The sequence below is a fragment of the Molossus molossus genome, unplaced genomic scaffold (genome assembly GCF_014108415.1).
Source record: "Molossus molossus isolate mMolMol1 unplaced genomic scaffold, mMolMol1.p scaffold_m16_p_6, whole genome shotgun sequence".
NCBI classification, from domain to species: Eukaryota; Metazoa; Chordata; class Mammalia; order Chiroptera; family Molossidae; genus Molossus; species Molossus molossus.
The window spans coordinates 112,947,449-112,963,854 of NW_023425399.1; the positions used below are offsets into that span (position 1 = coordinate 112,947,449).

Here is a 16,406-nt window from a genome sequence, read left to right on the forward strand (position 1 = left end):
AAAACCCTGAAAGACATTACAAATGAACTTAGAATTCAATAAATCTAATAAATTTAGTAAGTAAAAACTCTTAATACATGTTTTTTCCCCAATAAAAACAGCCAAAGAGATCCACTAAGGAGATCTCACCTGTAACAACTCACCTGCCAAATCAACTAGCCCTGAAAAGGGATTGGCTGGAGCATAGGGCCCGGACCGGCCGCTACGGGTAGTCGGTGACGCGCAAGGGGGGCGGGCGCACGGGCGGGGAGCGGCTCCTCTACTAGACTTAATCAATGACTTTGGCAAAGTATCAGGATACAAAATTAATGGCAAGAAATCGACGGCATTCCTACACCCCAACAATGAACTCACAGAAAGAAAAACTAAAAAAAAAAAAACAATCCCATTTACTATCGCATCAAAAAGTTAAGATACCTAGGAATAAACTTAACCAAAGAAGTAAAGCATCTCTTCACAGAAAACTACAGGTCATTGAAAAAAGAAATAGAGGAAGATATAAAAACGTGGAAGTGTATACCTTGTTTATGGATTGGAAGAATTAACATCATTAAAATGTCCATACTACCCAAAGCTATATATAGATTCAATGCAATTCCCATCAAAATACCAACGATATACTTCACAGAACTAGAACAAATACTCCAAAAGTTTATATGGAACCAAAAAAGGCCCCGAATAGCCACAGAAATCTTGAAAAAGAAGAACAAAGTAGGAGGGATCACAATACCAGCTATCAGGTTATACTACAAAGCCACTGTAATCAAAAATGCCTGGTACTGGCACAAGAACATGCAGATAGATCAATGGAACAGAATAGAGAACCCAGAAATTGACCCAAGATAATATGCCCAATTAATATTTGACAAAAGTGGCAAGAGCATACAGTGGAGTCAAGACAGTCTCTTCAATAAATGGTGTTGGGAAAATTGGACAGCTACATGCAAAAAAATGAAGCTAGACCATCAACTTACACCATACACAAGAATAAACTCAAAATGGATAGAAGACTTAAATGTAACTCATGAATCCATAAAAATTGTAGAATAAAATGCAGGCAACAAAATTTCAGACATCATACACAGCAGAATTTTCACTGATACAACACCTAAGGCAAGAGAAACAAAGGAAAAAATGAACACATAGGACTATATCAAACTAAAAAGCTTCTGCACAGCAAAAGAAACAACCATCAAAATGGAAAGGGATCCCACTGTATGGGAGAGCATAATTGCCAATGATACATCAGATAAGGGGTTAAAGTCCAAAACACATAGAGTACTCAAATAACTCAACAAAAGGAAGACAAATAACCCAATTTAAAAATGGGCAGAGGACTTAAAGACACACCTCTCCAAACAGGACATACAAATGGCCAAGAGACATATGAAAAAATGCTCAACGTCACTAATCCTCAGAGAGATGCATATTAAAACAACAATGAGGTATCACCTCACACCTGTCAGAATGGCCGCCATCAACAAATCATCACACAACAAGTGTTGGCGAGGGTGTGAAGAAAAGGGGACTCTAGTACACTGCTGGTGGGAATGCAGACTGGTGCAGCCACTATGGAAAACACCATGGTGTTACCTCAAAAAATTAAAAATTGAACTGCCATTTGACCCAGGGATCCCACTACTAGGAATATACCCTAAGAAGCCTGAAACACCAATCAGAAAGAATATATATACTCCCATGTTCATAGCAGCACTATTTACAATCGCTAAGATCTGGAAACAGCCCAAGTGCCCATCAGTAGATGAGTGGATAAAAAAGCAGTGGTACATGTACACAATGGAGTACTATGCAGCTGTAAGAAAGAAAGATCTCTTATCCTTTGAGATGACATGGAGGGACCTGGAGAGTATTATCCTAAGCAAAACAAGCCAAGCAAAGAAAGACAAATATCACATGATCTCACTTATTTGTAGAATATAATGAACTAAACAAACTGATAAACAAAATAGACCCAGAGTCATAGAAGTAGGGTACAGACTGACAATCTCAGAAGAGGGGTGTAGGGAAGGGAAGGGACAAACCACAGAACTTATATGCATGTATACATAACTGATGGACATAGACAACAAAGCTGGGGACTGGGTGAGGAGGAATGGGGAGGAGGGTGTCAATGGCGGGGGCGGGGACGAGGAACATCTGTAACAAAAATAAATTAATTTAAAAAAATAAAATAAAAAATAAATAAGCAGCCAAAGAGGATATTAGTAAATGGAAAAATGAGTCACTGGAAATATCCAGACTACACACACGCACACACACACACACACAATTATAAACATCACTAGGGTAAGAACTATGGCATTGATGTTGCACCAACATGAAGTGGAGGCCGTGGACTGGAATTCTCTGCGTAAACCTGGCTCTGCAAGTGCCTTCCTCCTCCTGGAGGAAGAAATCGCACGACTTGACCTGCTGCCCCGAGAGAGCAATGAGCAGGCCGACACCTGTCGGAGGCAGGGGAGAACCGTCACCCCAATGAAGGCTCACACACACGGATGCAGCGTTCCAATGTAAACTATTTGCATAAGGAGCGAATCCAAGCTGGTATTAAACTAGAAGTTCTTCCAGAAATGCTCACTCTGTAGGGATTTGAAGGCGGCAGACGGTGAATGGTTTTGTGGAGAGGCTTTGAGGTTCACAGGCTTATGAGATTTCCAGTGGCGAGAAAATCTTTCTGAAGATGAGCTTACAGTAAAACTGTGCAAACCACGTGAATAAATCCCAGTGAGAGAAAGTCATCTGATTTTTAAAAAGGCAAAGCTGCACCCCAGAATGGCAAAGAAAATAGAAAAAGTATTAAAGGAATATAAAGTTGTGATGTTTAAAATACATAAATATAAGAAAGAACTAGACATAGTTTGGAAGGACATAATATTTTAAAAATACAAATTATATGCAAAATTCACCCTAGCACTTCTAAATATTTTTAAAAGCCATTAAAGTGGAAAGGATTAAATAAAATTAGACTATCTGAGATTACTAATTAATTAGAAGGTAAATCTGAAGGTATTAAGAATGCAGCACAAAACATGTAGAGATAAAAATATTGAGATACAGCCCTGGCCGGTTTGGCTCAGCGGTTGGAGCATCGGCCTGTGGTCCAGAGAGACACAGGCTCAGTTCCCGCTAAGGGCACGTACCTCAGTTGCAGTTTGTCCCCGAAGCTAGTTGGTCGTGCGGGTGGCAGCCACTCGATGTGTCCCTTTCACGTCGGTGTTTCTCTCTCTCTCTCTCTCTCTCTCTCCCTCTCTCTTGCCCCCCTCTCCTTCCTACTCTATCTGAACAAAAAAAATGGAAAAATATCCTCAGGTGAGGATAAAAAATAAAAAATATTGAGATATGAAAAATATCCTAGAAATGAAGAAAAGACATTGTCTTCCAGGGTTACATCAAGCCAACATGTAGACACATATATGGATATGAAAAACTACATATAAAACAGCACCACAGAAAACAGACTACTTTTAGAAAGAAATGACGGATGAATAGGTGACTCCGTATTGGCAACAATAAGTGGAAGATGCTAGAAAAATATTTTCAAAATTCTGGAGAAGATTTTTTTCTGAATAGCTTGCTTTGAATCAGAGGGGATCTGGCCATACCCTCCCCAGAATTCTGTGCAGAAGGGATGGAAGGAAGCTCGGGAGGAGCGATTGATTCACTTTTGACTCTATTTCTGTTTTGCCCTGTTTCTCATCATCCTTATCCCTACAATGAATAAACCCATTATTCTCATAATTCACCCATTTAGTTTGGTCTCTCTCCTCCATTTGTCTTATTTTTTTCCAAATATCTTTCCATTTTTCTTTTGGAAGTTATTGAATTTCTTCATTTAACTAATCCTGCAGATAATGAGAACATTATATGGGTTAGAGAAAAAGTCATTTACCTGAATTAAGAATTTGAGCTGCAAGCTGTTCACAAAAACCTCCTAATGAAGAAAGCACCTCTATCACAAAGAGAAAAATAGAGCAAATTTGGTAGAACATTTTATGCCTTTATTCCTCCATAAAGAAGTTGAATTATTCTCACACTGTGTGTAGACTAAGATAGAAGTTTGAGAGGTAAAACAAAAGACACTTAGTCTGTGGGGAAATAATAGTTAAAATGCAATGGCTTCAGCTTACCACATTTGTATTTAATCTTATTTCTGTAAGAAAAATAACAAGAAAATATGAAAGATAGAAGAAAAACCACTCGTTAAGTAACGATGGGACAAAATAAACTAACACAATAAAAAAATCAAAGGACTTTAATACATAGAGTTTGCCTAAGCAAGAACAAACAAAAGGCAAAGTTCTAATTATCTGAAAGACAACTATCAAAAACAGATACAAAGACAATCTTCTATAACACCCAAATTCAACTTCTCTGCAGCGAAGTTGTTAGACCAGGTATGCAGATTACAGAGGTTAATAGTTTTGAGAAGAAGATTTGGGGCCGATCTGGTTGAACTAGATATGACAACATCATGCCAAGAATGGGCAGAGTGCTGACTGGTTGTGCTACATGAACTCAGGACCATCCCCAGTTGTTCCCAGGAGGTGGCTCTCACTGCCCTGGACATGCCTTCCCGACACTGCCCTGGCCACCCTCCTCGGTCCAGCCCGATTCCTCCAACACTCACGCGCGCACACACACACACACACACACACTCTCACAAATACCCCCAACATTAACACACACACTCATGCAAACACAGTTACACACTCGCAAATACCCTCGCACTCCCGTACACTCATGCACTCACCCACAGGCACACACCCTTACCTTCATCCTGCTTGCCCCCAGGCCCTGAGGAGATTCCTTCCTGGCAGCTGTCCCTTGACCATCACTGCCCGCTTCTCACCTGGCTAAGCCCTCCAGAGCACCGCATACCAAACTCACCTGCCACCCACCTAGGCTCGGAGATTAGTGAGAACAGAAAAGACTGTGATTTTCAAACAACCTCCTCCTGACACAGTGCCTGGCTTATAGTTCAGTGTAAATGTCTGTTAAAATGAAATGAACCTCTGACCACCTCTGAATGGCAGGAACCTACTCTCTCACACATCAATGTCTCTCTCTCCCCCTCTCTAAAATTCAGTACATTTGTTTAATTAAAAAAAGAAAGACTAAAATGAATGACGAATTTGCCTTGACATCTCATTGGTCAGACCTGTTTTTGATGCTGAGACAGCGTGACTAGAACAGGCAGAAAACATTCCCCAGGCTCCATGGTGTTGACCGTGGAGCAGAGCAGTTGGTATTTAGATCCACAGGGTCAAGAAGACCTGTCACAGGTAACTTTTTATGGGGAGTTTAAAATGCCAAGGCAAAGGTTGGAATGTCATCCATGAAGAGCAAGAAAAGATGGGAAGGAAATCGATAGCAAACTGCTCTGGTATGGATTTTCGCTCCACGGAAAAGTCAGAAATGTCTCTGGGGCGTGGGGAGTGGTCATTGGAGAGTTCTTAACTCATTTCCACGGAAGGGGATTCTGGGAGCTTGGCCCAAAATCTTCACCTCCTACTCTTTTTCAGATCTCTGCATATTAAAAGGAGCTTAGATGACCTGGGTTCCAATGTGGCCTTGGTGCTGATCGATGATGATGCGATGCTGCGAAACCCAGGGGCTGATCTAACCTATCCACCTCACCTACGCAAGGCTTACGTTAGAATCAGATGTGTTTACGTTTGTGAAAGTGTTCGGTACTCCAGGACTTGGTGTAGATGTCCGACATTCTAATGTTTCAAGCAAAGAAATCACTTGAGAATATAAAGAAGTTGAGAAGGAATAGGAGTAAAATAGTTACCTAATCAGTATCCTAGATAATTGGCGTTTACTAAAGAGAAATAATACTTTTAGTAGCCTATCCCAGAACTTTTGAAGTTAAGAGATCCCTCTTCTGATGTTTCCAAAAAAAAACAACTGTCACTTTCTTGTGCTGATCTCTGATTCACTGAAATTCAGATTGACTTGGCAATCAGACCTTCACCACACAAATCTCTCGCATTGAACAAAAACATTCACTGGTTTAATCAAGTCTGGCATTTTCAATTATTCATGTATATATTTTCATTTTACTTTTAATTAAATTTTCTAAGGAATTTCCCTTCAAAAATCAAATCAACCTGAAATATACCAGATACTAAATAAGTGTCTTTTGTGTTATTATTGGTAAATAAATCCAAGTACATTGAAATAATTTTAAATTGCCTTAAAATGGAATGTCGAGCGATGGAAAATAATGGTTTTTGTTGTTGTTTTTTTCAGTTGGTATTTAAATCCACAGGGTCGAGAAGACCTGTCACAGATAACTTTTATGGGGAGTTTAAAGCATGTTTAAACTTTAGCGGGAGCATGTTTGTTGTCCTGGGGTAGATTGTGAAGTGTCCCTTACTCCCTGGGACTGGTCCGGGACGCAGCCTCACCCGACTGACAGTGTGTGGTCCTTGCAGAGCTGGAGGCCGAGGAGTGGTGTAAACACCTCTGCGCGGAGTGCCTGGGGACCAGGCTGAATGACATCAGCCTTGGGGAACCTGACCTTCTGGCCGCGGGGGTGCAGCGCGAACAGAACGGTAAGTGGGAGTTGCCTCCCATCCTTGTCAAGTGCACTGATCGTCATGAGACTTTGAAACTGAACAGTAGCCCAGAAATGTTTCAGACCAGTTATGTTTCAAGGGGAGGAAGCTGATCAATCTGAGCTCTGTCAGAGACTTTCTCAGGATTGCGTTGCAACTAGAGACCACGTAAGATGCAGCCTCGGTCTCCTGACTGCTTGCCGGGACACTGCCATCTTCTAAATTAATAGCTAGTAAGTTCATCCACTGTAGATCAGGCTTTGAATGGACAACATTCTTACATTTTCTTTGGGGGGGTCATTGTACTTCAGAGTCTATATGAACACATTTGGCTTATCATGTTATTAATCAATCGATTTCAGGGAATTTGGCTAATACAATGTCTTAGCTTAGAAAGCCATAACAAAATACCATAGACTGAGTGACCTGAACAACAGGAATTGGTTTCTCACAGTCTGAAGGCTGAAGTCCACTGGTGAAGTGTCTGGTAAGGACCTTTTTTTGGCTTGCTGACAACCACCTTCTTACAGTGATCCCACATGAGCTCTCTGTGCTCCTTATAAGGGCACTAATCCAATTAATGGGCCCCGCCCTCAGGGCCTCATCTACATTTATTCCCAAAGACTCCGTCTTCAAATACTATCACTCTGGAAGGTTAGAGCTTCAATATATGAATTTGGGTTAGGGGTTGGAAGACACAGTTCATCCCATAGCAACTATAAGTGGGAAAGTACTGTGGATGATATCTCAGGATATAACAAAACTGAGGTTTATGTGACACACAGTCTGCTTCCTAAGTTTACTTCCTACACTGTTCTATGAGTTAAGGGGCATTGCGGACACTTCTCCAGAATTCACTCTGCCGGTTCTCGACCAGCACCTCGAAACGATGAACTCAGAGCGATGTAATAAGCTCCTTGTTCTCCAGCTTTAAAAAATAATTACCATCACCACGGGCGGTATGAAAACAGAAATATTTCGGTGTTGCTCATTTCCGGTGGCCAGTGTGCAAAAAGGTCAGCAGACACGGGTAAAGCTTGACGCTAATTATTAGAGAGACATTTGGGAATTACGTGTGATTTATAAACCAGACAGAACCAGGAGACATGCACCAGGGTGATACCTGATGGTTAGGAGCCCGTTATGACTAATCATGTTCTCACAACCATCAGTGTCTCGGAGTCCACTAAAAAACATTACTTTCTGTTTGTGGCTAAACTGAAATGCAAGGTTTCCCCACCGACTGGTCACAAACACATACGGGCACAAAACTGCCTGTGCTGGTCGTTTTCAGAGGGTCCCCAGGGCATTCCCGGGGGTCCTCCCCAGCTCCCTTTAGGTGGTGGTTTCCCTCCACTCGCCTGGGACGTCAGCTCTCTGGTCTGTTCTGGAAAGAGGTGCTACGTGCAGAAGGTTCACAGCCACGCTGTTCGGTGTATGCTGCTCTGCTGAGTAAAAAGGGGGGAAGCTGCTCTGGTGACACGTGTCAAGTACGACAGAAATGGGGAGAAAGCCGCTGCGTTGGGCTGGCAGCGGAGGGCTGTTTGCATTCGCTCATCGTGAGTCCTGTGCGTTCGTTTCCATCTGGGGGTTGTCGACAGTTCCCCTCCAAGTGGGGGACGTATTTCTTGGTTCTGCGGTGATTTTTATGTCTAACTTGGTAATGATGTCCAAGTAATTTACCTAGCATATAAAGGGAGATTTTTAACGTCAGTTTTTGGGCAAGGCCAAGCCCGGAATTCCGGGCCAGAGCTGTTTCTAAAGGGCCCAGGCAGAGCGGCCTGCCCAGGACCCTTCGGGCCACAGGGTGAATGTCGGCTCCCCTCACAGACGAGTCATTTTCTTCCCCGTTCAGCCTCCTAGTTTCAGGGCGAGGATGAGCTGCCCCGATGCTGCAGTGAGATCGTGGGAAACAAAGACAAACTCTCCTGCTTAGCTCAAGGTTTAAAAAAAACACAGGTGCCCTGGCCGGTTTGGCTCAGCGGTTGGAGCGTCGGCCTGCGGACCAGAGAGTCCTGGGTTCGGTTCCCGCTAGGGGCATGTACCAAAAAAAAAGCACAGGGGTCTTTAAGCAGAAGTAAAAACCAAGAAATCAAAAACTCATTCCTGAATACGCTCGGGAGAAGACCTGGAATGACATAGCTTCCAGCCACTTCCCAGCCTCTTCAAGCATCAACCTCTTAAAATCAACAACGTCCTTAACTTCCTAAGACTTGTGTGAAGTCATTAATACGTACAAATGGGAATCAGTCCTTTATGAAATATTTATCATTACAGATTCCATGTTTTCCCCTTAAGGCTTTCAGTATGAAATCATGAAATTTACTCTTCATCAGAAATACTGTTTTACTGCTTTATTAAAGACGTGCTTGGGTTTTGTTTAGCGTTTCTCTGAAGCGATGAGGTGCCCACGTGTGCAGAACTGATGTCATGAATTACAGTGCTGTGGCGCATGGTGATCTTGGGGTATCGTCAAGGAGAGACTCACTGCTCAGTCTTGACTGCTGCATTTTTAAAAATATTTTTAACTAATTTTTAGAGAGAGAGGAAGGGAGAGGGGGAGAGAGAAACATCAATAAGAGAGAAACATCAATAAGAGAGAAACATCAGTTGGCTGCCTCCTGCATGCTCTCTACTGGGGATCGAGCCCGAAACCCAGGCATGTGCCCTGACCGGGAATCCAATCAGAGACCTCCTGGTGCCTGGGACTACACCCAACCAACTGATCCCACAGTTCTGGGCATCACCGCATTTTTTTTGACATTCAACATTGCTACTTTTCCTCCAATGTTTTTCTGACTCTTCAGACAGCTTGATCTTATTTACTCTGAGACTAGCTAAGAATGGACATTTGTACAAATAATTTTAAAGCTTTGATGTGTGTTGCTGAGATAAAAGTAGGTATCGATTAAATTCTTTGCTATAATCATTGTTATCTAATGTTGTCAGCTGCTTTTGTATTGACTCAGAATCTCACCCAGTATAAGAAAAAGTCAGCAAACACAAGCTCTCTAGCTCTCTCTCTCTCTCTCTCTCTCTCTCTCTCTCACACACACACACACATACACACACACACACACAGCCTTATTCTTAGACTTCAGAAAACACTGCCACAGGAAAATATAGATTAAGTATACATTTTAATCCTTAAATTCTTACAACTTCCAGAATCTTCACATCTTCTAGGATGATTTAAGATAGCCCACCGTGGCCTTAGAAAATAATCATATATGGTGTCACAACCATAGTTATTTATAAAGGGTTCCCAAGACACAATAAAGATTCTAGAAAACAAATCTTACATATTAAATATTGATAGAGGAAGTAGCATCATCACCAAAGAGCCAGTCACTTGTAGGGAATTCCTGCCATTGTAGTTAGAATTGGGTTCAGAGCATATGTCCGATTGGTTATTGATGCAAGAGTTCGCCATCTGGAAGAAAATGGAAGAGTAACCTCGGACTTCACCATCTGGCTAATGTCGAGTCAGAGCCGAGGGTTGGGTTTTGTCCAGGACCTGGTGGCCCTGCTTATGCTTGGACTAGAGTTGGCAGGAATTCCTGCACTCAGCTTAAGAATGGGTACAGCCTTTCTTCAGAACTGAAGCTGTAGTCCAGTGTGGTTGCTAAGTGATGGACCTGGGTTGCCATAGCAATGGTGCTCTGCACATTTCACTCAGACTCTTGTGGTCATTCACTCATTCATTCACCCGTTGACCATTGTTGAGGCTATATTATGCAGTAACTCCTTTGGAGAAATGTAGAATTACACAAACTGTGATTATTACCTTTTTTTTTATTCTCTCTCATCTTTTTTTAAATATCTTTATTGTTGAGAGTATTGCAGATGTGCCCCTTTTCCCCCCATTGATCCCCTCCATCCTGCTCTCACCCCCTACCCAGACCTTCAAGAGACTATTGTCTGTGTCCTCTGGTTATGCATATGTGATATAAGTTCTGTGGTTAATCTCTTCCAGTCTCCCTCCCCCTCCCCTCTGAGGTCCCTCAGTCTGTTCCTTGCCTCCGTGTCTCTAGATCAATTTTGTTCATCAGTTTATTTTGTTCAATAGATTCCACATATAAATGAGATCATGTGGTACCTGTCTTTCTCGGACTGGTTTATTTTGCTTAGCATAATACGCTCTAGGTCCCAGAGTAGTGAGAGAGACAAATCTTTAAACAAGGTATATCATAGTTCTTTAAAATAGTGCTGTGTCACTGGTCACACAAAAGCTCAGGAGCACAGACCTGGGAGCATGTTTTGTACTTTGTGCATAGGTGGTTGGCTAGGGCTCAGCTGACTGAGGCTTGACTGCTGCAGAGACTGGTTTCACCTACGGATGGTGTCCATGGGTCCCGTCCTCCTTACCGTAATAACTACCAAGGCACGTTAAAACACACACAAGCCCTGGCTGATTTGGCTCAGCGATTAGAGCGTCGGCCTGAGGTCCAGAGAGACCCGGGTTCGGTTCCCGCTAAGGGCACATACCTCGGTTGCAGTTTGTCCCCAGCCCTGGTTGGTCGTGTGGGTGGCAGCCACCCGACGTGTCCCTTTCACATCGATGTTTCTCTCTCTCTCTCTTCCTCTCTCTTCCTCCTGCTCTAGCTGAACAAAAAATGAAAAAATGTCCTCGGGTGAGGATAAAAAAAAAACACACACACACACATACAAAAAAACATACAGCGAGAGAGTAAGCCCAACCTTGCCACACAATTTAAGTCTCTGCAAGTCTCGTGTCCTCTGCCATTTCAATGGCCAAAGGGAATCCTACAGCCAAGCCTAAAATCAAGGGGCACAGAGGTACACTCCACCTGTGAGGCCCCACACAGGTTAGCTCCTAGGATCTGATATGGAGAGGAAATGAAGACCAGAGAAAAACGACCCACTCTACCGGCTGAGGAATAATAAAACACGAGCTAAAATACAAAGAAAAGCACATTGGTATGATCCATCCTAATCAGAGCAGCCCACTTTGTGCTTTATGAAGATTACTTTGAATCCCTCCCAATGATCGTTCTCAATCAGGCAAGCCAGAAGCTCTTAAGGTTCATCAATAATTAAAGCAAATATTAGCAGGACTTGACTCAACCGGAAAATAACCAGCTAATGACAAAACAGTAACAATAGACCTCTCTCTATTTTAAGGACCTTCTCCCCAGGTTTTCGAAAATGATCGAGGGTGAACCATAGTCACTCTTATACACATTCTTTGTAACCAGTAATAAAAGAGTTTTCTGGGTTTTTTGTTTTTCTTAGAATAACTGAACAAAACCGACTTTTGCTTGGGAAAAGAACCTGTGTACACCTGTGTTTGAGCGGCCAACATACCACCCACATCCTCTGTATTTCCCACGTGAGTTCCAGGAAATACTGCGATTGTAGCGTGGTCTCTGAAGTGAAGGGATCCGTGGAGTGAATTTAATACCATATAACACTGTCATGGGTGGAATTGTGTTCCCCAGAAAGATCTATCAAATTCTTAACCCTCACTGCCTCAGAATGTGACCTTACTGGTCTTGACAATAGGGTCTTGACAGAGACAACCAAGTTTACAGGCGGTCGTTAGAATGAGCCCTAATCTAATGTGACATTCACTATGTCCTTATTAAGAGGGGACGTTTGGAGACAGAAATAGACACGCAGCGAGGAGAGGTGATGTGAAGACACGGAGCGAACAGGGCCGTGTGCGGGAGTGAGGCACGTACAGGACACGGGACGCTGGAAAACACAGAAGCTGGAAGAGACCAGGAAGGAGCCTCCCTCCTGGGGCAGCCCTCCGGGGGCACAGCCCACCCACACCTTCAGTTCAGACGTCTGGCATCCAGAACCATGAGACATACATTTCTGTGGTTTTAGCCACCCCATTTTTAAAATACAACATGCGTTTATGAAAACAGCTCTCAGGAACCTAGGAACAGAAGAGGACTTTCTCAAACTGATGAGCGACAGTGAAAAGCCTTCAAAAAATGTCATTCCTGAAGGTCAAATACTGACTGCTATCCTCACATGAATGGACATAAGCAAAGACATCCTCTCTCACCACCTCTATTCAATATTCTACTTATTCTACTCAAGTAGTAAAATACGACAAGAAAAAATCATAAAAATTAGTAAAATAATAATAATAATAAGCTAGCCTTGTTTACCTGAAATACCCTAAGGAATTCATGAGAAAGCAGCTTCAACTAAGGAAATTCAGGGATGTTGCAGAATAAAAAGTTAATATGCAAACATTTGTATGTTTATATGCAAAATGTATACGCACACACATTAGTAATAAACAATAAACATTTGCAAAATGAAATACAAAAAATATTTATATCATCAAAAATCACATACGGATAAAACTGGCAAAACGTATAACCGTATCTCTACACTGAAAACTCAGCATCACGGAGGGAAATGAAAAGAGATCTAAATAAAAGGAGCCGTAAACCAGGTTGGTGATCGCTATACCCAATGCTGGTAGTAAGCTGTGACTCCAATATCGAGAAACGGGCTGAAGAGCTCACTGACCTTTTCTCTTCCGTCAGCGTCTACTCACTGGATGGTGGTTTTGCTTTGTGTCCGAAAGCCCATCTCTGACCCTCTGCTCGGGGCGGCAGGAAGGACATGCCCCACTCACCGCCACCTGCCGGGCAAGCTCACCGCTATGCTTGGACCAGCTCCCGCCCGAAACTTGTTCCCTTTAACACCGCGGTGGCCGAGCTCGGAAGGTTCGGTCCTTCTCGGGGCTGATGACCCAGCCCGTGTCCCACACATGCCTGGGGTCTCCCTGCTCCGTTTCCTGGACCATTTCTCCCGAATGTCGCTGCCCTTTCTCGCCAGACCTTGTCCAATTCAATTTGACCGCGCCGTGTTTGGTAGTTCCCTCGAGACCGTTGCTGGGGTGGGGACTGTCACCCGTGTGCAGGTCTTTGGAGGCACAGTCTGTTCCATTGGGACTCTTCATCCGGCTCTGGTGTACGCATGTCCTTGTAAATGTAACGGCAGAGTCCGTGACAGTCTTCGTAGGGCATTAGTTTAATAAATATTCTACCTTGTTATTGTTTTAGGCCATTTAAAATAAAATTGTATTTTCTCATTATGTCAGCCATTATATGAACCTAAGTTTTACCAAAATATAATAGTATGAAAAATATGTTTGGGATTTTTTTTTTCCACTCTAGAATTTTGTAGTTCATATATGTGAATACATTTTAATCTAATGTATTTTGTACTTAACCCTTCAAAAGTCTACTTTTTCACACATTCAGTAGTCTTCACGAGACTTCATGTTATTTAATTTTTATTCATGTTTCAGAATATTATCTTTATTTTTTTATTATTATTTTTTTATTGATTTTTAGAGAGAGAGAGGAAGGAAGAGGGAGAGAGAGACAGAAACATCGATGAGAGAGAACATCGACTGGCCACCTCCTGCATGCCCCCCACTGGGGATCGGGCCCACAGCCTGGGCATGTGCCCTGACCAGGAATCGAACCGGCAACCTCTTGGTGCATGGGTCAACTCTCAACCACCGAGCCACACCAGCCTGGCAGAATATTGTCTTTATTTAGATAACTAGTTCTTTTTCTAATTTTTTGGATACATGGAAATGTGTTGCTTAGTACTCCTTAGTGGTGTTTTTATTGTTGTTGATTACCTGAAAAGAAATAGCTGGAATATACAATTCTCGATGAATTGTAAAGCGTACCTCTCATCCGCCTCCTTTCTCTCTATGCTTCTCTCCCTTCTTCTGTCTCATTGGCATGTCTTTCAAAGTAGTTGTGAGTCAATTAAATGAGATTAATTTATTTGAGCAGAGATAAGAGAAGAGTTTGGAATAAGATGTGCCGGTTTCTTCTACTGGAATATAGCATCACTTTTCAAAAGCACTCCTTGTGGTTGTTAATGCTGCTACTTCCTGGCAACATTCTAAGATGAGTTTCACAAAACGACAGTTCTCAAAGTGTGTTCCCCAGAGCAGCAGCAGCCTCCCCTGGGAACCAGTAGAAACGTAAGTCTGGCCCCAGCCTGGGTGATGGTGGAGGATGCCCAACCACCTGTGTTTAAACAGGCCCTTTGGCTCTGGCCGGTTTGGCTTAGTGGTTACAGCATTGACCTGCAGACCAAAGGGTCACAGGTTCAATTCTGGTCAAGGGCACGTACCTCACTTGCGGTTTGGTCCCTGGCCCTGGTCGGGTGGGGTTTGTGCAGGAGGCAACCAATGCATGTGTCTCTCTTACATCAGTCCCCTCCCTTGCTCCCATCTGAAGATAAGTGGAGAAATATCCTCAGGTGAGGGTTAAAAAACAACAGCAACAAAAACAGGCCCTTTAGGTCATTTTGATGCACATGAAATCCTGAAAATCCACACTAGGCAGTAAAAACCAAATGTAGGTTCGTAAATAAGAAAGTGACATGCTTAGAGAGATGTTTAAAACGCCTGCCTGATAAAATTATTTCACAAAGGTAAACATTTTAAAAAGTCGTTTTTGTGGAGCCAGACCTAACTATGCCACATTGAAAGGGCCTTTCCTATGGGAACCGTAACGAATTGGAGCCACACCGCATGGTTCACGTGACGAAGGGCAGAGAGTAAATTATTCAGAGCAGGTGGGGAAAGTTCCTTCCACTATGATGGGATTGGGGGACGTATAATTTACTGGATAATTGATACACTGCTCTCAGCTCAGTGTGCCCAGTTTCCTGCTGGATTACATTAGTCTCGTCTTTAATTGAGTCTCAAATCCTTGGAAATTAGCCATTAGGGGAAGATGGATTTGGCTATTTAAAAATTGAATATAAAATATTTTAGGATAGTTTTTTTTTTCCCCCCATAAGATACAAGAAATCGCATTAAAAGGAAGATCAGAGCATTCTAAACCGTATCAAGAAGGGTTAACCTGAGTTGCTTTGAAGGCAGGCGAGGGGGAAGGGCCACACAGGTACCTGTCACCTGCGTTCCATTGCCCAGAGCTGGCTCTGGAAGGCACCCTTTGGGGACAAGTTGTTCAGTCACTTTGTATGTGCTTGTAAATATCTGGATCCCTACATTGTGTGAATCGTGTTAAGTTCCCTTATTTATTATTTTCCCGTTTTCTCCTATGTCCGCTGTGATGATTGAACTCATTCAGCCTCATTATCACTAGGTTTCATCTGCTGACGTTAGAATGTATGCAGACACTTCCGAGAAAATGTGGTTCTTCTGAGCCCTCTGCAATGTCTCATGTACCGTCCGCCGGAAGGACACTCAATGTCGGGATTATTTTTTTATATCTTTTATTTTAAATATCACGTTGTGGGTGTGAATATCAAGGGTCAATGCGGCCTCGAGCAATGTAAAATCGGTTCACGACGTTCATTTATTTTAGAATTTTGGAAGAAGTGTTGTTATTTCTTGGCATTTTGGCAACGATTCTTCAGTTGCTGTCATCAGACTCTGGAACTGATGGACAGGAAGGCATTAATTAATTAATTTATTTATTTATTTGTATCCTCACCCGTGGACATTTTCCATTTTTTGTTCAGGTAAAGCAGGAGGGAGAGAGAGGAAGAGAGAGGGAGAGAGGGAGAGCGAGGGGGAGAGAGAGAGAGGGAGAAACATCAACGTGAAAGGAACACATCGAGTGGCTGCCACCCGCACGACCAACCAGGGCCAGGGACAAACTGCAACCGAGGTACATGCCCTTAGCGGGAACCGAACCCAGGTCTCTCTGGACCGCAGGCCGACGCTCTAACCGCTGAGCCAAACCGGCCAGGGCGAAAGGAAGGCATTTAGAGGAATGTTTTACCTTCTGCTTTTATAAGAATGTTTCCCCTTTACACAGAAGATGTCCC

At 42.9% G+C, this 16,406-nt stretch overlaps 1 protein-coding gene across 1 annotated transcript in view; it reads left to right on the forward strand.

The window, feature by feature from the left end:
* DOK6 (docking protein 6) overlaps positions 1–16,406 on the forward strand; it is a 229,921-nt gene that overhangs the window by 123,271 nt on the left and 90,244 nt on the right. Inside the window, exon 4 of the mRNA XM_036245439.1 lies at positions 6,462–6,581. Within this exon, the coding sequence (XP_036101332.1) occupies positions 6,462–6,581 (120 nt within the window). The remainder of the gene's footprint in view (positions 1–6,461; positions 6,582–16,406) is intronic.